The sequence below is a fragment of the Anomaloglossus baeobatrachus genome, chromosome 11, assembly GCF_048569485.1.
Source record: "Anomaloglossus baeobatrachus isolate aAnoBae1 chromosome 11, aAnoBae1.hap1, whole genome shotgun sequence".
Taxonomy (NCBI): domain Eukaryota; kingdom Metazoa; phylum Chordata; class Amphibia; order Anura; family Aromobatidae; genus Anomaloglossus; species Anomaloglossus baeobatrachus.
This window is the reverse complement of record NC_134363.1, coordinates 181,419,480-181,442,656: the sequence shown is the minus strand read 5'-3', so window position 1 is coordinate 181,442,656 and position 23,177 is coordinate 181,419,480. Positions and strand designations below refer to the sequence as shown.

At 42.3% G+C, this 23,177-nt stretch overlaps 1 protein-coding gene across 1 annotated transcript in view; it reads right to left on the bottom strand.

The window, feature by feature from the left end:
• DISP3 (dispatched RND transporter family member 3) overlaps positions 1–23,177 on the bottom strand; it is a 117,995-nt gene that overhangs the window by 52,442 nt on the left and 42,376 nt on the right. The window contains exons 2-4 of the mRNA XM_075329109.1: positions 15,493–16,422; positions 14,998–15,217; positions 1,626–1,762 (exon numbers count right to left, since the gene is read on the bottom strand). Of these exons, the coding sequence (XP_075185224.1) occupies positions 1,626–1,762; positions 14,998–15,217; positions 15,493–16,417 (1,282 nt within the window). The 5' untranslated portion in view covers positions 16,418–16,422. The remainder of the gene's footprint in view (positions 1–1,625; positions 1,763–14,997; positions 15,218–15,492; positions 16,423–23,177) is intronic.

Sequence of the window (23,177 nt, the reverse complement as noted above, 5' to 3'; positions counted from 1 at the left end):
GAGCAATGTGAAGAGAAGGAGGAGCAATGTGAAGAGAAGGAGGAGCAATGGGAAGAGAAGGAGGAGCAATGGGAAGAGGAAGAGCAATGAGAATAGAAGGAGGGGTAACAGGAAGAGAAAAAGGAGCAATGAGAATAGAAGGAGGAGTAACAGAAAGAGAAGGAGCAATGAGAAGAGAAGGAGCAATGAGAATAGAAGGAGGAGTAACAGAAAGAGAAGGAGGAGAAATGAGAAGAGAAGGAGGCGCAATGGGAATACAAGGAGGATCAATGGGAAGAGAAGGAGGAGCAATGGGAAGAGGAGGAGCAATGAGAATAGAAGGAAGAGTAACAGGAAGAGAAGGAGGAGCAATGAGAATAGAAGGAGGCGCAATGGGAAGAGGAGGATCAATGGGAAGAGATGGAGGATCAATGGGAAGAGAAGGAGGAGCAATGGGAAGAGACGGAGGAACAATGGGAATAGAAGGAGGAGCAATGAGAATAGAAGGAAAAGAAAGAGTAAGAGATCAAGGAGCAACAGGAAGAGGAGGAGCAGGAGGAAGAAAATGAGGAGAAAAAGAAGGAGAAGCAATGGGAAGATAAGGAAGAGAAGGAGGAGTAATGAGAAGAGCTGGAGGAGAAAGATGAAGAGCAAGAGGCGCAAGATGAAAAGAAGGAGGAACAATAGGAAAAGCTAGAGAAGCAAGATGAAGAGGAGGAAAAGAAAGGGGAAGAGAAGGAGGAGCAATGGTAGGATAAGGAGGAGCAAAGGTAAGATAAGGAGCAGCAGCCGGAAGAGGAGGCACAAGAGAAAGAAAAGGAAAAGCTAAAGGAAGATAAGGAGGAGCACCTGGAAGAGAAGGAGGAGCAAGGGAAAGAGAAGATGGAGCAATGGGAAGAAAACAATGAAAAGAGAAGGAGGAACACCCGAATTAGTAGGAGCAAAAGGAAGAGGAGGAGCAATAGGAAGATAAGGAGGAGCAATGGAAAGATAAGGAGGAGCACCTGGAAGAGAAGGAGCCAGATAAAGAAAAGGTGAACAGAAGGAGGAGCAACAGAACGATAAGGAGAAGCAACGGGAGGAGGAGGAGCAATTGGAAGAGAAGGAGGAGCAATGAGAAAAGAAGGAGCAATGGGAGGAGGAACAAGGAGAAGAGAAGGAAGAGCAGTGGGAGGAGGAGAAAAGTGAAGGTAAGGAAGAGCAAAGGGAAGAGAAGCAGAAGAGAGGGAGGAGCAACAGTAAGTGGAGGAGGAGCAACTAGACGAGGAGGAGAAACGATAAGAATATGAGAGGAAGAGGAAGAGAATGAAGAACAACAAAGAAGAAACAAAGTACCAAATAGAAGAGAAAAAAAGAGAAAGATGTAAACAAAAGCTACGAGAAAGAAGGAGGAGCAAAATAAGAAATTGGAGGAGGAGGGAAATAGGGAAAGGAGAAACAAAAAAATATAGAGAGCAAAAGTAAAAAAATAGAGAAAAGGAAGAACAAAAGCGAAAAGATGGAAAAAAGGAGGAAAACAGGAAAGATAAGGGAAGGAGTAAAAAAATAATATTTGATGCAAATGACAAATAGGAAGAGAAAGTGAAAGAGGAGAAGTGTTATGAGTGTAATGACTGCAGATGGAGATGGTGTGCGGGGACACTGACCGGAGAAGGAGGTGAGGATGTACACTAGGACCGCGATACAACTGCTGCTGATGAAGGCCAGTAACATGTCGTTATTGAACGTTGTTCTCACTTCATAATCGAACAGGTCGGTTCCTCCGTACAGAACCTGCACTTTACTGACAAGGGAAAAAATCATAAACCATACAAATAAGATTATTCACAAAGAGATGAAGTGCCAAAAAATGTGGTGGATACACAATCTACAATAAAAAGGTGAGGCGTAAAAACATAATATAACAAAGCATTTACCTAAAAAAAAAATTCCCAGAAATGACAAATAACGAATCCTCAATGTTCCAAAAATATGTTGTACGTGTAAGACAAAATCAGTGGAACACGGTGTCAGCGGCGGAGTCTGATGTATCGCCCCGCGGCGTCTGATAATGTCACATCTCCGATAACAGACAGAAAAGTGAGGGATTATGGGTGTTTAACTACGCGGTCCAAGGTGACTGATCAGGAATCGGATTCATCCTCAGCATCATAAAGACGGCGGAGCCGCAAAAGCAGGGGAGATACGAGTGTAGGATTCATAAAGCCGAGATGTAAATCAAGCCGCTGTTTTACGCCTGCAGTGTCCACATCCGACCAGCGGGGGCAGCAACGAAACAAATCCAGATTCAATTTTCTTTATTGCGTCTTTGATGTTTAAAAATGTTTTACTGCCGCCTTTTACTGCTCCTTGTTAATGGGCCGTTAGTATTCACTTAATGGCTTAGGTTTCACTAATTTATCTTATGAGCCTACTTGAGGAAACGGATTTCTTCTTCAATAATGGTCCACGAAGAGAATGCGTGCATAAAGTCCGCCGCCATATACCGCCATATATCGGAGGCCGCGTTCGATTTTACGCTGCTAATTATTTTACTTAATCATTTATATGGTAACGACGGAATTGTATATTTAAGGTTTATTAGGATTCACGCGGAATCATGGCTGTATTGTCTGACGTTACATTTCATCTTCGGTCAGTAGGATCAGGGCCGGATTAAAGGGGTTGTCCAGTTCAGAAAGTGCGTAAAATAACAGGTGATAATGCTATCCTTCTATTATCTCAGGTGCCCCCCCATCTTCAGGCCTCCCCCTTGGTTCCGGATTCAGCAGCATTATTTCTGGACAGCGCCATCACTTCTTTAGAGTTTGGTGTGAAGGGGGCTGGCTGCCTGATATCAACAACCAGCCTCATTTTCTGCCTATGGCTTAGCTATAGAATAGAACAGCTGACCAGCCCCCTCGATACCAGTCCCCCGGAGGCACAGTACAGCCTCTCCTGCGGAGGTGGAGCTGCCAAACCCGGAACCTCAAGATGGTGGAGATACAGGACACAAGTGCCATCAGTTCTTTAGAGTTTGGTGTGAAGGGGACTGGCTGGCCGATGACAACCAGCCTCATTTTCTGCCTATGGCTTAGCTATATAATCGAGCAGTTGACCAGCCCCCTCCATACCAGTCCCTCAGAGGCACAGTACAGCCTCTCCTGCGGAGGTGGAGCTGCCAAACCCGGATCCTCAAGATGGTGGAGATACAGGACACAAGCACCATCACTTCTTTAGAGTTTGGTGTAAAGGGGCCTGGCTGATCTATGTCAAAAATCTTCCTCATTTTCTGCCTATGGCTTAGCTATATAATCGAGCAGTTGACCAGCCCCCTCCATACCAGTCCCTCAGAGGCACAGTACAGCCTCTCCTGCGGAGGTGGAGCCGCAAAACCCGGATCCTCAAGATGGTGGAGATACAGGACACAAGCACCATCACTTCTTTAGAGTTTGGTGTAAAGGGGCCTGGCTGATCTATGTCAAAAATCTTCCTCATTTTCTGCCTATGGCTTAGCTATATAATCGAGCAGTTGACCAGCCCCCTCAATACCAGTCCCTCGGAGGCACAGTACAGCCTCTCCTGCGGAGGTGGAGCCACAAAACCTGGAACCTCAAGATGGTGGAGATACAGGACACAAGCACCATCACTTCTTTAGAGTTTGGTGTAAAGGGGCCTGGCTGATCTATGTCAAAAATCTTCCTCATTTTCTACCTATGACTTAGCTATATAATCGAGCAGTTGACCAGCCCCCTCAATACCAGTCCCTCGGAGGCACAGTACAGCCTCTCCTGCGGAGGTGGAGCCACAAAACCCTAAACCTCAAGATGGTGGAGATACAGGACATGAGCGCCATGTGGCCTCCTACGAAACAGCCTTATGTAAGGTATAATATATACATATTATACCGAAGACCAACCTCAACCCAACAGCTGCCTGGTCTATACTTTTACATAGGGCGTACGAAGAAAATGTTGCACCAAATAGTGAAAATCAAATTAGGTCTCTTCTTAGAGTGAAGGATCATAGAGGAGGAGACCTCAAAAAGTGTCCCCCTTCCTTGGAGAGATCGGATATAATCTATTACCTGGCTTCCCCCATGCTTGTTCCTACACTAGCAAAGTTCTGCAGTTTAAAGCTGTCCATGGGCAAAACCCAAGATGGGTCATCGACTCCATGGGCCCTTAGGTCCCATAAATGGGTTAGTTGTCTGGTTTTTTTTGTAGTTTTACCTTTCTGTTGGTCAACTAAGTAGATAAAGCAAAGAAGGTAATGGTTCGTGCAATCATATCCAAAGTCAGGAGGAGCCCAAACTCTCCCCAACCAGCTGGCCACCCACTGCAATAGTATGGGGCGACATATTCAGAAGAGGGAGAACCCTGTGCAAGGTCACAACACCATAATAAAGAGCGATAAGGCTGAGCCACTCATCTTGAAGACTGCATAGCAACTTAAATACAGTATATATAGTGTCTTGCAAAAGTATTCACCCCCCATTGGCTTTTTACCTATTTTGTTACATTACAACTTGTATTGAAATATATTTGAAATCCTACTTGTGTGTGATGCATCAGCAATAAATAGTCTATGTTAGTGAAGTGAGATATAGATAAAAATTAAAGGATAAAATAAAAATTGTCATGTGCACATGTTCTCACCCCTTTTCCTACGAAGCACCTAAAAATTTCTGGTTTAGGCAATTACCTCATAAGTCTGTCAGTATATACACACCTTTTCTGAAAGGCCACAGAGGCTGCAACACCACTAACCAAGAGGCACCACTAACCAAACAAGGCCACAAAGACCAAGAACATCTCCAAACAACACCATGGAGACCAAGGAGATCTCCAAACAACACCATGGAGACCAAGGAGATCTCCAAACAACACCATGAAGACAAAGGAGATCTCCAAACAACCCCATGGAGACTAAGGAGATCTCCAAACAACACCATGAAGACCAAGTAGATCTCCAAACAACACCATGAAGACAAAGGAGATCTTCAAATAACACCATGAAGACAAAGGAAATCTCCAAACAACACCATGGAGACGAAGGAGATCTTCAAACAACACCATGTAGACTAAGGAGATCTCCAAACAACACCATGTAAACAAAGGTTATCTCCAAACAACCCCATGGAGACCAAGGAGATCTTCAAATAACACCATGAAGATCAAGTAGATCTCCAAACAACAACATGTAAACCAAGGAGATCTTCCAATAACACCATGAAGACCAAGAAGATCTTCAAACAGGTCAGGGCCAAAGTTTTTGAGAAGTACAAGTCATGGTTCGGGTCTAAAAAAAAATCCCAATCTCTGATGATCCCCCGAAGCACCATCAAATCCATTATCCTCAAATAGAAAGAACATTGAACCACAACAAACCAGCCAAAAGAGGAACGCCCATCAAAACTCTCAACCTGGGCAGAGGCAGCATGGAGACCAAAAGTAACCCTGAAGGAGCTGCAGAGCTCTCAAGTAAAGACTGGAGTATCTGTCCATATCACCACAATAAGCTGTACACTCCATAGAGCTGGCTTTATGGAAGAGTGGCCAGAAAAAAAGCCTTTACTTACAGCCAAAAATTGGACGGCTTGTTTTGATTTTGCCAAAAGACATATGGGAGACTTCCTAAAAGTATGGAAGAAGGTGCTGTGGTCAGATGAGACCAAAATTTAATTTTTTGGCCACCAAAGTAAACGCTAGGTCTGACGCCAAACCAACACAACTTATCAACCCAAAAACAGCATCCCCACAGGGAGCTATAGTGGTGGCAGCATCATGCTGTGAGAATGTTTTTCGGCAGTAGGGAAAGGGAAAATGGGTTGAGTTGAGGGGAAGATGGATGGCGCGAAGTACAGGGATATTCTTGCGTAAAACCTGTTTCAGTCTGTCTATTATTTGAGACTCGGACGGAGGTTCATCTTCCAACAAGACAATAACCCAAAGCTACTGCTAAAGCAATACTCCAGTAGTTTAAGAGGAAACGTGTAAATGTATTTGAGCAGTCCAGTCACAGCCCAGACCTTAATCCAATTGAGAAACTGTGGTCAGACTTGAAGATCGCTGTTGACCAGAGGAAACATCTAACCCAAAGAACCTGGATTGGTTTTGCCTTGAGGAACGGGCAACATTCCCAGTGGTAAGATGCGGAAAGCTCATAGAGACTTATCAAAAGCGACATGCAGCTGTAATTGCTGCAAAATGAGGCTCTACAAAGTACTGACATCAGGGGGTGAATAGTTATGCACGCTGAAGTTTTTAGTTATTTTGTCTTATTTGTTGTTTGATTCACAATAAAAAGAAATCCAAATGTTCACAGTTGTAGGCATGTTCTTTACATGAACTGATGCAATCCCTCAAAAAAAAAAAAGCATGAACTTCCCGGCTGTAAGGTAGCAAAACATAAAAAAATACCAAGGGGGTGATTACTTTTGCATGGCACTGGATACACTAATCGTAACTGATACAAGAAGATTCTTATTACAAAAAAATGTAACTTGATTTGCTCCTTCCATCGGCTCCGCTCTCCTATTTCTCTGGCTTGTCAGGGAGTTTTTCTACTTTGTTCTGTAGAAAATTGCTGATGTCTACAGAACGGGAGCTAGACATAGAATTCTTCAGGAGAATGTGGGAAGTTACGCCAAGACAGTCTTATTTAGGAGAATAATAAAACATAGATCCAGTGAGGAGCAAGTGAGGTCTACACTCCATCGTCAGCAAGAGAAGAGACAACGGAATAAAGAAGTGACATCTCTGCCGAGTTCAGGACAACTGCAAGGATTTTACTTAAAGGGAACCAATCATAAGGATTTTGGTGTATAAGCTGCAGCCAGTGCAATACTGGCACTATCATGCACAGTGTGTACATACCATCAGGGGGGAGCTCGGGTGTTTAGTCAGTGAAATTCATCTTTATAAAGTTTGAAATTTCGTGCACTTTTTGATTGACGTGTGCACCTCTGCAGATAATGTCCGGGCGGGTTATGCAGGAGTTCCCCGCCCCCCCACCAGCCTGTTCCTCCCTCTCTCCTGATGTCCGGGCGGGTTATGCACGTGTTCCCCGCCCCCCCGCACCGCCTGTTCCTCCCTCCCTCCCTCTGGCTGTATGTAAATATCTAATCTTCAGAAACATGGCGCCGGAGTGGGCCTCTGCGCATAGCGCTTATCTCTGGCGCCATGTTTCTGAAGCCCCCGCATTACACAACTTGGTGTCTGAGAGGGCGGCGCCACAGCGATGTCACACCGGCTGGTGTGTTGGCCCGGTGTCCTGGGGCGGCACGATACAGGAGCAGCAGGTAATCGCGTCCTCCGATCAGCTGTTCTGCAGTCCTGTTGTGATCGCGCTCGCTCCTGTGGTCACAACGGGATCTGAAGGAGCGAGGGCGCATGCGCCGCCCTCTAACACCAAGCTGTGTGATGCGGGCTTCAGAAACATGGCGCCGGAGATAAGCGCTATGCGCAGAGGCCCACTCCGGCGCCATGTTTCTGAAGATTAGATATTTACATACAGCCAGAGGGAGGGAGGGAGGAACAGGCGGCGCGGGGGGGGCGGGGAACACGTGCATAACCCGCCCGGACATCAGGAGAGAGGGAGGAACAGGCTGGTGGGGGGGCGGGGAACTCCTGCATAACCCGCCCGGACATCATCTGCAGAGGTGCACACGTCAATCAAAAAGTGCACGAAATTTCAAACTTTATAAAGATGAATTTCACTGCCTAAACACCTGAGCTGCCCCCTGATAGTATGTACACACTGTGCATGATAGTGCCAGTATTGCACTGGCTGCAGCTTATACACCAAAATCCTGATGATTGGTTCCCTTTAAAGAAGAGTCCAAACAGAATCTGAGTTATTTCACAGTTAAACATCACATTTTTCTATCACTGTGGGTTGATAAACTAGAATCACTACAGATACCAAAACGTAAGGGGTCAATAACATGCCTTTAACTCTACACCTTGCCCAGAACTCTGTAGAGTGCCTGGACCTCCATGAGAAGACAAAATATACAATGGCTTGACTTCTACGAGAGGTCTATTAAGTCCATGGACTTTGACAAGAGCTGTTTTAAGCCAATGGACTTCTACGATATAACTATTAAGTCACTGGACATCTACAAGAGCTCTACTAAATCACGTCTTTTATGAGAGGTCTATTAAGTCAATGATCTTCTACGAGAGGTCTATTAAGTCCCTAAATTTTGACAAGAAGTGTATTGAGCCAAGGGACATCTATGACAGGAATATTATGTTACTGGTCAGCTACGAGAGGTCTATTAAGTCACTGGACATCTACGAGAGTTCTACTAAATCACTGGTCTTTCATAAATGGTCTATTAAGTCACTGGACATCTATGAGACCTCCACTAAATCACTGGTCTTTCACGAAAGGTCTATTAAGTCACTGATCTTCTATGAGAGGTCTATTAAGTCACTGATCTTCTATGAGAGGTCTATTAAGTCACTGATCTTCTATGAGAGGCCTATTAAGTCACTGATCTTCTATGAGAGGCCTATTAAGTCACTGATCTTCTATGAGAGGCCTATTAAGTCACTGATCTTCTATGAGAGGCCTATTAAGTCACTGGTCTTCTATGAGAGGCCTATTAAGTCACTGATCTTCTATGAGAGGCCTATTAAGTCACTGATCTTCTATGAGAGGCCTATTAAGTCATTGATCTTCTACGAGAGGTCTATTAAGTCCCTAGACTTTGACAAGAGGTGTATTGAGCCAAGGGACATCTACGACAGGAATATTATGTTACTGGTCAGCTACGAGAGGTCTATTAAGTCACTGGACATCTACGAGAGTTCTACTAAATCACTGGTCTTTCACGAATGGTCTATTAAGTCACTGGACATCTATGAGACCTCCACTAAATCACTGGTCTTTCACGAAAGGTCTATTAAGTCACTGGACATCTATGAGAGGTCTACTAAATCACTGGTCTTTCACAAAAAGTCTATTAAGTCACTGATCTTCTATGAGAGGTCTATTAAGTCACTGATCTTCTATGAGAGGTCTATTAAGTCACTGATCTTCTATGAGAGGCCTATTAAGTCACTGATCTTCTATGAGAGGCCTATTAAGTCACTGATCTTCTATGAGAGGCCTATTAAGTCACTGATCTTCTATGAGAGGCCTATTAAGTCACTGATCTTCTATGAGAGGCCTATTAAGTCACTGGTCTTCTATGAGAGGCCTATTAAGTCACTGATCTTCTATGAGAGGCCTATTAAGTCACTGATCTTCTATGAGAGGCCTATTAAGTCATTGATCTTCTATGAGAGGTCTATTAAGTCACTGACTTTCTTTGAAAGGTCTAATAAGTCACTGGTCTTCTACAAGAGATCTATTAAGTCATTGGTTTTCTATTAAAAGTCTGTTAAGTCACAGAATGTCTACGAGAGGACTATTATGTCACTGATCTTCTATGAAAGGTCTATTAAGTCACCGATTTTCTTTGAGCAGTCTATGAAGTCACTGGTCTTCTAAAAAAGATCTATTAAGTCATTGGTCTTCTACAAGAAGTTTATTAAGTCACAGAATGTCTATGAGAGGTCTATTAAGTCACTGATCTTCTATGAGATGTCTATTAAGTCACAGATTTTCTTTGAAAGGTCTATTAAGTCACTGGCCTTCTATGAGAGATCTGTGAAGTAAATGGTCTTCTACAAGAAGTCTATTAAGTCACAGAATGTCTATGAGAGTTCTAGTAAGTCACAAATCTTCTACGAGAGGTCTATTAAGTCACTGATTTTTTTTGAATGGTCTGCTAAGTCAGTGGTCTTCTATGAGAGATCTATTAAGTCATTGGTCTTCTACGAGAAGTCTGTTAAGTCACAGGATGTCTACAAGATGACTATTAACTGAATGGACTTTGACAAGAGGTCAATGAGTTAATGGATTTTGAAAAGAGGTCTACTGAATATCTGAACCCCTATCAGAGGTCTCTAGAGTGCCTTGACCACTATGAAGGTCTATACAGTGTCTGGACTTCTATGATAGGCCTATAGAGTCTATGAACCTCTACAGGAAGCCTAGCGAGTGTGGGAACCCGTATGAAAGGTCAATAAAGGACCTGGAAGGCTACAAGTTGTTTGTAAAGTGTTTGGGCTGCTATGAGAGGTCTATAGTATATCTCAATACCTATTAGAGGTCCAAATAGTGTCTAAACCCCCTCTCAAATGTTTATAAAGTATCTGGACAAGTCTATAGAGTGACCAAATTACTCAGAGACGTTTATAAACTACCTGGACTTCAAGACCAGCTCAATAGGGTACTTCAACATCTGCTAACATGTCTATAGAGTACTTGGACCTATATGAGAAGTTTAGAGAGTACATGGACAATTTAGAGAGGTCAATAGAGTCTCTGGACTATCCATTAACAAAAGACTGTAGACTTGATGAAACCCTTAAAAAGGTATTCAGAGTTCCTGGACAACGATCAGTGGCCTATAGGACTGTTATACATTGACTTTAAAGAGCCACGGATGCTGTGAGATCTAAAATGTGTGCCTAAACATGTGAGAAAGGTCTACAAAGAGTCCATAACCCTAGAAGAGGTATACAGAGTGCTTGACATCTACAGAGCTCTTGAGCCACCACAAAAAGACTGAAAAATGTCTGGATTGCTGTAAGAGGTCTAGAGCGAGTGTATGACAGGTCTATAGACTGATTTTGCCACTATTCTAGGTTTATAACGAGCATGGACGTCTATGAATGGTTTGTAGAGAATCTGGACACTTATGGGTGATCTTTAGAGTCCACGAGCTCTTGATAGATCTATATAAAAGTAACAGGACTGCTACTGAGTTGCTGGACCCCAACAAGGGGTCTGTATAGTGTCAGGACCCCATGAAAAAGTTTGTGATTCCCTGATTAAAAAGTTCTAGCTTGAAGTGATCTAATATGAAACTTTTTGTCAGGATGAATTTGAGGGCATCTTCTTAAGTTCACAGTGATGAGCTGTGACGTTCCCTCCATCATGTTAGAAGGTACATGGAAGTCAACTTTTCACCACTGGTTGTCATTGCTGGAATTTCTGATTTCACCAAAAGGATCGAAACCTGTCTCTCCAGTGCCAAGTAACGAAGGCAGCCACCCTATAAGTCAACGTCTGACCCATCAATGTTCAAGGAGTCAGGAAACCAGACAAACCAGTCTTCACCACCAACGTCACCACTAAATTCATGAAGAAGTCACTATGGTGCAGATCTACATCACGGCGGTCACGTCAATGGCAAAACAACAACCACACCTCAGATCTGCGTATAAATAAATGTTAAAAGCAAATTAAAAAAACCTGAACCTCCAACATTGAAATTCTGGAAATGTTTACATTAAACAAGTGAGTGGTAATTAGGAGTCAATTCTAATCTCGTATAACAGCAGTAATTGTCTCCGAGAACGTAAACTCTTCACAAAATTCCAAATTAACCTCGGAGATCACAACACATTAGTGTCTCCTCCGAAGCCCAAACCTTCCATAAAAAGTGAGTACATCATGTCACACAAAATCAGCTCTGTGTATCCCTCCAACATTAGGTACAAGATGATACAAAGACAACAGAGTGCGAAGATCAACCCCTATACCACATCAATAATAGGAAAAGAGCAACAATATACTCTTATACATAGGGGCAGTATTATAGTAGTTATATTCTTGTATATAGGGGCATTATTATAGTAGTTATATTCTTGTACATAGGGGCAGTATTATAGTAGTTATATTCTTGTACATAGGGGCAGTATTATAGTAGTTATATCTTGTACATAGGGGGCAGTATTATAGTAGTTATATTCTTATACATAGGAGCAGTATTATAGTAGTTATATTCTTGTACATAGGGGCACTATTATAGTAGTTATATTCTTGTACATAGGGGCATTATTATAGTAGTTATATTCTTGTACATAGGGGCAGTATTATAGTAGTTATATTCTTGTACATAGGGGCAGTATTATAGTAGTTATATTCTTGTACATAGGGGCAGTATTATAGTAGTTATATTCTTGTACATAGGGGCAGTATTATAGTAGTTATATCTTGTACATAGAGGGCAGTATTATAGTAGTTATATTCTTATACATAGGAGCAGTATTATAGTAGTTATATTCTTGTACATAGGGGCACTATTATAGTAGTTATATTCTTGTACATAGGGGCAGTATTATAGTAGTTATATTCTTGTCATAGGGAGCAGTATTATAGTAGTTATATTCTTATACATAGAGGGCAGTATTATAGTAGTTTTATTCTTATACATAGGGGGCAGTATTATAGTAGTTATATTCTTGTACATAGGGGCAGTATTATAGTAGTTATATTCTTGTACATAAGGGCAGTATTATAGTAATTACAGTATATTCTTATACATAGGAGCAGTATTATGGTAGCTATATTCTTGTATATAGGGGCAGTATTATAGTAGTTATATTCATGTATATAGGGGCAGTTTTATAGTAGTTATATTCTTGTACATGGGGTAGTGTTATAGTAGTTATATTCTTGTACATAGAGGGCAGTATTATAGTAGTTATATTCTTGTACATAGAGGGCAGTATTATAGTAGTTATATTCTTGTATATAGGAGCAGTATTATAGTAGTTATATTCTTGTACATAGGGGCAGTATTATAGTAGTTATATTCTTGTACATAGGAGGCAGTATTAGGCTATGTGCGCACGTGTGCATAATTCATGCAGTTACGCTGCGCTTTGTAGCGCAGCGTAACTGCATGCGTCCTGCGTCCCCTGCACAATCTATGTAGATTGTGCAGGGGCCGTGCGCACGTGGCGTCTTAGAGCGCAGCGCTTCGGCTGCTGCCCGAAGCGCTGCGTTCAAGAAGTGACATGTCACTTCTTCCGTGCGCTTTGCCGGCAGCTCCTGCTCTGTCTATGGCAGGAGCTGCAGGCAGAGCGCATGGAATCGGCTTTTTTTTTTTTTCTACGGACACTTTCTGCAGCGATTTGAAGCGCACGTGTGCTCTTCAGATCGCTGCAGAAATTTCTGCAGGGCTAGTACGCAACGTGCGCACATAGCCTTTTAGTAGTTATATTCTTGTACATAGGGGCAGTATTATAGTAGTTATATTCTTGTACATAGGGAGCAGTATTAGGGTATGTGCGCACGTTGCTTTTTACCTGCTTTTTACCTGCTTTTTTGCTGCTTTTTCTTCTGCGCTGTTTAATGCCAAAATGGATGTGTTCTTCTATTCAAGCAAAGTCTATGGGAATTTGGGTTTCTTGTTCACACTATGTTGTTCAAAATGCTGCCTTTTTGAGGCAGAACTTTGGTCAAAAACTCAGCTTTTCAAAGAAGCAACATGTCAATTGTTTTTGCCATTTGGGTTTTGCATTGCAAAGCTGAGTTTTTGACCAAAGTTCTGCCACAAAAAGGCAGCATTTTGAACAACATAGTGTGAACAAGAAACCCAAATTCCCATAGACTTTGCTTGAATAGAAGAACACATCCATTTTGGCATTAAACAGCGCAGAAGAAAAAGCAGCAAAAAAGCAGGTAAAAAGCAACGTGCGCACATACCCTTATAGTAGTTATATTCTTGTACATAGGGGCAGTATTATAGTAGTTATATTCTTGTACATAGGGGCAGTATTATAGTAGTTATATTCTTGTACATAGGGGGAAGTATTATAGTAGTTATATTCTTGTACATAAGGGGCAGTATTATAGCAGTTATATTCTTGTACATAGGGGGAAGTATTATAGTAGTTATATTCTTGTACATAAGGGGCAGTATTATAGCAGTTATATTCTTGTACATAGGGGCAGTATTATAGTAGTTGTATTCTTGTACATAAGGGGCAGTATTATAGCAGTTATATTCTTGTACATAAGGGGCAGTATTATAGCAGTTATATTTTTGTACATAGGGGGAAGTATTATAGTAGTTATATTCTTGTACATAAGGGGCAGTATTATAGCAGTTATATTCTTGTACATAGGGGCAGTATTATAGCAGTTATATTCTTATACATAGAGGACAGTATTATAGTAGTTATATTCTTGTATATAGGAGCAGTATTATAGTAGTTATATTCTTGTACATAGGGGCAGTATTATAGCAGTTATATTTTTGTACATAGGGGGAAGTATTATAGTAGTTATATTCTTGTACATAAGGGGCAGTATTATAGCAGTTATATTCTTGTACATAGGGGCAGTATTATAGCAGTTATATTCTTATACATAGAGGACAGTATTATAGTAGTTATATTCTTGTATATAGGAGCAGTATTATAGTAGTTATATTCTTGTACATAGGGGCAGTATTATAGCAGTTATATTCTTATACATAGAGGACAGTATTATAGTAGTTATATTCTTGTATATAGGGGCAGTATTATAGTAGTTATATTCATGTATATAGGGGCAGTTTTATAGTAGTTATATTCTTGTACATGGGGTAGTGTTATAGTAGTTATATTCTTGTACATAGGGGGCAGTATTATAGTAGTTATATTCTTGTATATAGGGGACAGTATTATAGTAGTTATATTCTTATACATAGGGGGCAGTATTATATTAGTTATATTCTTGTACATAGAGGGCAGTATTATAGTAGTTATATTCTTGTACATAGGGGCAGTATTATAGTAGTTATATTCTTGTATATAGGGGACAGTATTATAGTAGTTATATTCTTATACATAGGGGGCAGTATTATAGTAGTTATATTCTTGTACATAAGGGCAGTATTATAGTTATTATATTCTTGTACAATAGGGGCAGTATTATAGTAGTTATATTCTTGTACATAGGAGCAGTATTATAGTAGTTATATTCTTGTATATGGGGCAGTATTATAGTAGATATATTCTTGTACATAGGGGGCAGTATTATAGTAGTTATATTCTTGTACATAGGGGGCAGTATTATAGTAGTTATATTCTTGTACATAGGAGCAGTATTATAGTAGTTATATTCTTGTATATGGGGCAGTATTATAGTAGTTACATTTTGAAGATTTTGTATGTTTAGGACACGATTGTCATGTAATAATACCTTGTAGATTCCTTTGACAATATGCGTATGTAGGAGATGACAAAGTTTTGAAACTTCCGGTGCTGTTCCTCCCATCGATCTTCCACTGAGTAGTAATTCGGTAACGGAGCACCAAACAAGATTTCACTCCGTAACAGAGAGCTCTTCAGGTTTTCTGTAGTGAGACCCTCGTCTACATACCAGTAGAACTCTGGATGGGTCATTGCCAATTTTAGTGATCCTTAAAAAAAATGTAAGACAGATTAGTCTACATTCAAAATAAACACATCATCTATGTACCTTGGAATTTTTATTATTAGACATCCCATTTAATTTTTTCATTATCATATATTTTTGGTTGCCATGCACATCTTAATCCAGTATAACATGGTCACCATTGGCTGAAATACAACGTCTCTAATAAAGGGTCACTGTGATGGCCATCAAGGGTTTCCATGGTTGGGTTGATGCTTTTGGAAAAATTGATCTCCAAAATAAAAAAGTGAAGACACTTACCGTGCACATCGGCCAAGTCTTGCCCCATTCCATCATAGTAGATCTTTCCCCCCTTCTCAGTGGGGAAGAAATATGTGAGGAGTGAACTTGGAGGTGAGCAGTAGGAGTATAATCCAAGCGGAAGATCCTTGAGAACCTCATGAGGTTTCCAACAAAATTCCCGAAAGTGTGGATGATCCATGATTTTCCTTTCAATCTTGTGGATGGTCATCAAGCGTTCCTTTGTAAATATGTTATTTTCCTCATCCCCCCTGGCTAAAAAAATAAGCTCAATCCGCCAATGCGCGTGGCTCTGAGTGTTAGGAGTCACATAAACACCTGAAAACTCCTTAACCGAAGCCCCACGAGGGTGACGGGACTGGTTCACGGCAGAAGACAAGGTCGTCGAAGGCTCGATGGCCGTGAAATTAGTTCTCTCTGTACTATTGTACCACATAGAGTTCCTTTTAACCCTTATGGGATTATCAGCCTGAGATGTGTTCAGGTGGAGCTGTTGAAGCTGCTCAAAGATTAATCGTTGCAACGTTTCGGAAGTGAAATCTGCAACGTCCCTCCTGTTCCTGCCCCAGGTGCCAAACTGGGATTTCAGAGCAAGGGTGAGCGCATCGAACCTCTGGGAGGACTCGTGGTTGCGTATCTCAAAAGCGTTGTAGGAGATATCAATGTCAAGAGTCGGGTAATGGACAAACATAATGATGGAAAGGACCACAGGGACCAGACATCCTAAAGCCAAGAGGAAGGTGGCACAATAAACATTTGTGAATATCCATCCCACTATGTTCCAAAATTCACAGGTTGGCATGGCATCGTTTAAAGGTTTCGAAGTCCACTGGCAAGCGTTACAAATGGGTGATCTGAAGGCCATCTCATCGTCTTCATCATCATCAAACCAAGCATCTTGAAGCAAGGGGTCATCTGTGTCCATATTCCCTAAAGAGAAAAGGACATAAGGAAAACCCAATATTAATTCAAATATTATTTTCCCTAGAATTACAGGAGAAAATGGATCATGTACAAATGACAAAATTTCTACTGACTCAACAAGAAGTTGGTTTTAATCACCCATGGCCGAGAAACCGTACATGACTATCCAAAGCTTCTTTGCTGGATGGTCTAAGGATGACCTGGGAAAAATATCTGGTTTCCAAAGTCATAGTGTTATACATGTACCTTAAACATAGTAAAGGAAGAAATAAAGTCTACAACACAACAGCTGCACCCACACCCTACTGGTTCCTGTACAAACTAGAAGGCCCCAAGTTGCACAACTAAAAACCACAACTTGGACTTGGCTCCCTGAAAGGCCATAGAGCTGTTTCTCGTTCCTTCTGAGGAACCAAAGGGGAGGCCGCTTCCCACAACTAAACAAGTGAGAAAGTGTACAGAGGTAGATGGGGATCCAAGGTGAGGAGACTTAAGGCACGTACACAAGGAGGAAAAATGGATAATAATAAATTAAGGAAAAGGAAACTTCCCACCAGCCTAAATGAGGAAAGAGAAAAAGTGTTGAGAAGGTAAATGAGCAAACACAGAGCAGGAACACAACTGGTTTCTGCCTAGTAGGCAAAATCCCTTAGTTGCAAGGCTGGAACTCCTTAGCTGAAATTCACCTAGAAATCTAGCCAGCAAAGAAGGCTGGTGCAAGGTGAGTATAAGTAGCCTCACCCAAGCTGTGAAAGGACAGAGGCAAAATAGAAAAGTGAGAACACCTGTATACAGCAAAATAGGGAATGAAAAGCAAACATAAAAGAACCATCAGCAGCTGGACAGAAACCAACCAGCAGGGAAGGAAACTGATGACAATGGTAGAGGTTACCAGATTGAGTTCCGAGTTCGAGGCAAAGCTTCCCAGCTAGGTTGGTCGTGGCTTGGCCGATCATGACAAATCTATTAGTAAAACCTCTGAGATAACCAACTTCATAGGGTGGTCTTTTCAAAGAAGATGTTACATATGATGGAACTAAAAATCCATCATAGGAAAAGGACTGGACTAAGTGGTGGTCGACTCAAAAAGGTGGTCTTTCGTTTATTTGTTGAAGATCATTAACCTTAACCTGCACAGTTTTTGGACTATGCTCCACTGATTCCTTCTGCCCAGGAAATATGGAACAAAACAAGTCTGATCAGCACACAGAGGCAGCCTCTTCTACAGCATCACATACTTAAAGGGAGGTCAACCAAAACGTATTTCTAACTATAATGAATTTTTTGCTTGAAATAGATCAGTTATGGTTTTCAATGTTAACAAAACGTTGTAGACATAGATAGTCGAAATTCGTTTTGGAGAGACTTTTTGGTAGGTTCCCCAAAAATGAGGCAGTCATAGGGTGTTAGACTGATCTATCCCCCAACTATCAGCTGTAATCTCAAGGGAAGCCTCACAGGAAGTTTCCTTTACCCCACAGTGCTCCCACTGGGCAAAATAAGTATTACATGGCGCTTATGAAAACTGGTGCCCCGGTCTGTCTTATGAACAGGCATACTGGGTCCTCCAGAGGCTCTTTATGTGACACTGGCTAATAAAGGGAGGCTCAGACAAACAGTGGGGAAAAAAAGTATTTAGATTTTATTTTCAAATAATGGAGGAAAATAGGTATTTAGTCATCTAAAACATGCAAGATTTCTGGCTCTCACAGACTTGTAACTTCTTCTTTAAGAGGCTCCTCTGTCCTCCACTCATTACCTGTAGTAATGGCACCTGTTTGACCTTGTTATAAGTATAAAAGACACCTGTCCACAACCTCGAACAGTCACACTCCAAACTCCACTATGGTGAGGGACACCAGAAACAAAATTGTAGCCCTGCGCCAGGCTGGGAAGACTGAATCAGCAATAGGCAAGCAGCTTGGTGTGATGAAATCAACTGTTTCAATATGCAAAAAAATTTTTGACAAATCAGACGCGGTGATTTTCCGGATTTGTTTTCTCATTTTGTCTCTCATAGTTGTGGTCTACCTATGATGCAATTAAAGGCCTCTCATCTTTTTAAGTGGGAGAACTTCCACAATTGGTGGCTGACTAAATACTTTTTTTCCCCCACTGTAATACTAGGGTCCTGGCGCTTTAGTACTGCCCAATCCATCTACGTAGCCTTGCATTACACTTTGCTGATAATACACCGGTAGATGTAATTATTCCATCAGAGAAGGTTGGACCTCCAGCCTCATTCCCTCTGGGGCCCTCGATACTTCAGCCCAGCACTGCAAAGGTTGATTACAAATGGAAACATTCTCACTCCTGTATACATTTATTGCTTTCTTTATACAATTTGCCAGGGACTAAATGTCAGCCGGAATCCTGCTTTTTGCAGCTGCATTTCCATTACGAGATCCCTGCTCGCTACAATAAAATCTAATCAGTTTACGCACCAGAACCTTTCCTGGCGTACTGATTTATATATGCATTGTGCAGAAAACAGGACCTGATTTATGGCTACAATATCTTATATTTACAGATACAAGGACGCTTATCTAAATTCTGGAGGAATAAAGAGCATGGAAGAGCTTCTCCCTGCAGCCAGCGAATCCGCGACTCTGCACAAAAAGCAAGGCGCTACAATGCCAGGGTATATAAATGCAAAGATATCGCTAGGATATATACAAGGCATTATGTCACTTGGATATTGGGATGCTAGTCACTACTTACGGGTAGTACAAACGGTACAGCAGTCAGGATAGCCGGGGTCTGGTAACAGAAGGATACTTATGGACACAGGGAGTTCACAGAGGAGGCGTAATCAGGTCACAATCCGAGGGTCAGAATTCCAGTAAGGTACATAGTGGATGCAGGGAGAAAACTGAGATGTGGTCAGGTAACGGTCCGATGTCAGAAGCCAGGAGGTTACTACTAGAGATGAGCGGTGTTCGAATCAAACGGTTCGCCAATCTCAAATTCGACCTGTTTAGGTGATGTTCGAGTCGTTCGATGAACGTGAACAATTAGCTTCAAGTTCAACAGTTCGAGGTTATGTTAGATAACGGCTCGATCACCAAAAGTGTAACCAGCTTTTCACAGTAATACTGTAATTCAATGTTAATCCAGTGGAACCTTGGTTAACGAGAACAATCCGTTCTGGGAGTGGCTTGTTAACAAGTTACTCGTCTAGCAAAGCAAGATTTCCCATAGGAAATAATGCAATGCTGACAATTCCTTTCACAACTTGTTAAATGTCCCGTCCTGGTCCCCGATTGTGCCATTCCACACACGTACAAACACGCACACACACGTACAAACACACACAAACATACACGCACACACACATATTATGCTCACCTTACCTTCCGTTCCGTTCCATCGCCGGCCTCGTGGGACTTGCAGTTCACCAGTACAAGATATGTATCGGGTAACCATGCGATCGATGCCGGAACTTCCGCTGCCAGAGCGCTGACGTCAAAGGCAGGAGCCGATGGCCTCTGATTGGTCAGCGCTCTGCCTTTGAGTAGCGTCTGACAGAGGAAGTTCCTCGTCGCGATTGTTATCCGATATAATTCACCACTACAGGACGTGTATCGGGTAACAATTGCGACAAGGGAGGAACTTCCTCTGTCAGGCGCTACTCAAAGACAGCGCGCTGACCAATCAGAGGCCATCGGCTCCTGCCTTTGACGTCAGCGCTCTGTCAGCGGAAGTTCCGGCATCGGTCGCGATGGTTACCCGATACACATCTGGAATGGGAGGTAAGGTGAGCATAATGTGTGTGTGTGCGTTTGTGTTTGTGCATGTTTGTATGTGTTTGTGTTTGCCTGCCACTGTTTTTAATGGTGTTTGAAGGTGTTCGAAAGTGTTCGACGAACACACCCCAAGTTCGACAAACCGAACCGAACTCGAACACTATGGAGGTATCTCATCTCTAGTCACTACAGGAACAGGGAGCAGGCAGAGAGGAGTCAAACAATAATCCAGGTTCAGGATCCAAAGATCAGAGCACAGGCAGGAACTCAGGCCAACAGCACAACAACAGAACCAGAATGTACGACTGGCGAGGTTCTGGGAGAGCATGCTCACTAAAGAAGCAAAGCAATTACCAGAAATATGGAACACCTGAGCCATCAGAACCTCCAAGAACCAGCATGGAAGCCTGTGCTGTCAATCAACCTGCCAGCTAGTGCTCAAAGAAACACAGCAAAGCATCTTCTAGTGTGCAAGATGCTCTGCACAGAGGAATCGTGACAGATATGCTATAAACAATTCATTATATGCTGGGGATAGGCTATATGTAAAGTATTAAATCCCATAATATCTTCACAGCACTTTGAACTTTTCGGATACATTGTTGTTAATCCTACATTATTATTATTTCCCTGCCACCACCAGTAGAGGGAGCCTCTGAGTTTATTGCATACAGTCTCTATATTGAGCTCAGTAAAAGCCCTGTACACACAACGCTTTTTTTTTAGGCTGTGATCACTTGTCCTGTAATTATCCATAGAATGGATCCTGCAGAGATCCACTGGCAAAATTATGTCTGCCGGATCCGTTTTTTTTTTACCATTGGAGTCTATGGAGAACGGATTTGTTAACAGATTACTATTTATCTTCCATTTAAAATGGATCCTGTAATAAAAAAACCCTGATCTTTTACAAATGCAAGAAAAATGGAGACCGAATAGCAATCAGGTAACGGATCCATTCTCCATAGACTCCAATGTTAAAAAAAAATAATCCAGCAGACATAATTTTGCCAGCGGATCTCTGCAGGATCCGTTACAACGGATGACTACAGGACATGTGAACTCAGTCTAAAAAAAAGCTTTTTGTGTACAGGGCTATAACTGAGTTCAGTATAAAGACAGTATGCAATAAACTCAGCGGCTCCCCCTACTGGTGGGCGCAGGCAAATGATGGAGGATTAACAATAATGTATCCGAAAAGTTCAAAGTGCTGCTGACAAATCATCCAGTGGTCCAATATGTGTCGGGATCAGGTCACCCTCGGAGCCTGAACCAAACCTTTAGCCTCAGACCAATGTGGCGACATCCTCGACGCCATCTTTACTGAATTATCGTTGAAGATCTGGAATCAAGCGTTCTATATGTCAGGAGTTCATCTCATCTGCAATAGGGTAAGATGACACCAGCGACATTATCCCCATCCGTCAGAGTCCAAAGGACTGGATTCTGGGGCAGAATGGTCCAAGTTCACCTCTCGGACCACCCAGCCATGATTTGCTTACGGTGCAGAAGGTGTAAAGATCGGATTTTCTAAGATATGCTGGGCTGAATGGATTCACTTCATAGCTTCCCTACTGACAGATCGATGCTTCGGCCTCCATGCTGACCATCTTTGACCTTCTTCGCTATGTCTCCAGGATGGTCACCACATCCATTAGGGATAAGGTTGGGATCTGCATGCAGAGTGTAAATAGAGTCATCTCACTCCAGAAATGATCATCTCTAGACATGACAGCCACGCGACAAACCAACCCAGACCTGTCAACGGCATCCTCACGGTGGCACCCGCGCCTTTGACTTTCCTGTATAATTGATCTCACAGCTTCCAGTTCAATATATTTAAAAACCATGAGTCTATTCTACGTCTCGAAAGGAAAACGTGCCTCGTCTTCGGCGGTGATCGGGCCTCGGAGTCGCGCTCATCCTTGTAGTATGTAAAATAATCAATGAAAGCCAATGTATTCACTCCACTCGTAACACGGCCGTGTAAGTCAGGAGAGGGCTGTCTGCAAAATGCAGGATGACAGCGCGGCTCTAATGAGCTCCTCCACCAAGCACAGGTTCATGGCTGCAAATTAGTCTCAGTCTTGTTCTTAGAATCGTTTCTGGGAGAAATGTGAATTACACTGGGCGTTCGTCTGCCACGCTCCCGACACGGCAGATGCTTCTAGGACTGCGGCAACCAATCTAATACCTGTAAGGAGGAGAACGTGCCCCATAGCTAAGACAACATGTCCTCTAATCCTCTAATGAAGGCCGTTGGACATCTCTGTGCATTCCTGATTACCTCCCGTAGATCCTCAGAGGCACCAAGGCACCAGAAGCTACCTTAGATGTGGCAAAAGCCTAGCTACAGTCATGATCGCAAGATGTGAATATCTTGTGTTTTCTTCTGGAAGACTTCTATGTGGGATGGAGGAAATATTTTCCCCATAACCAGACCCCTTTTTACAGATCACACCCCTCCACATCGTTACTCCTCTCCACACCATGTGTACGACCATACAAGAAACTTTCTGGAAGCCCTGCTTTCTGGGAACCTTGTAACTCTTTGGGATCTTTACCAACTCTCTCTTGAGTCTATGAGGTCTCCTCTTTATCCAGGAGTCGGACATTCTCATAGAGCTGGAAAGTATGAAATATCTTGACTCACTATATATAGTTGCAGTCTATGGAACCCACCAACACTTCCAACTTAGTTACCAACTATGGTGTTGGTGGAAAAGAGTATGAGAACGGCCAATGACCCAACCAGAACCGCCCTACTGTTGGCTGAGTTTGACGTGAACCATATCCCATTGATATTGGACTCAGAAGTGTAGACTGGGGGACCACCTTGGTATTATCCATTTTTCCCCTGTAATGGAAGGTTGTCTTGGTTTCCCCAAGACAAATCCGTAGAGTCCAAGATGTAGGTCCAAGCCAGGAACTCAATGAAGAAAACCGACTCATATCAGGCAAGCAACAGACACAAATCAAGACCAGGATACAAGCCAAAAACTTCTCAGCTCCCTT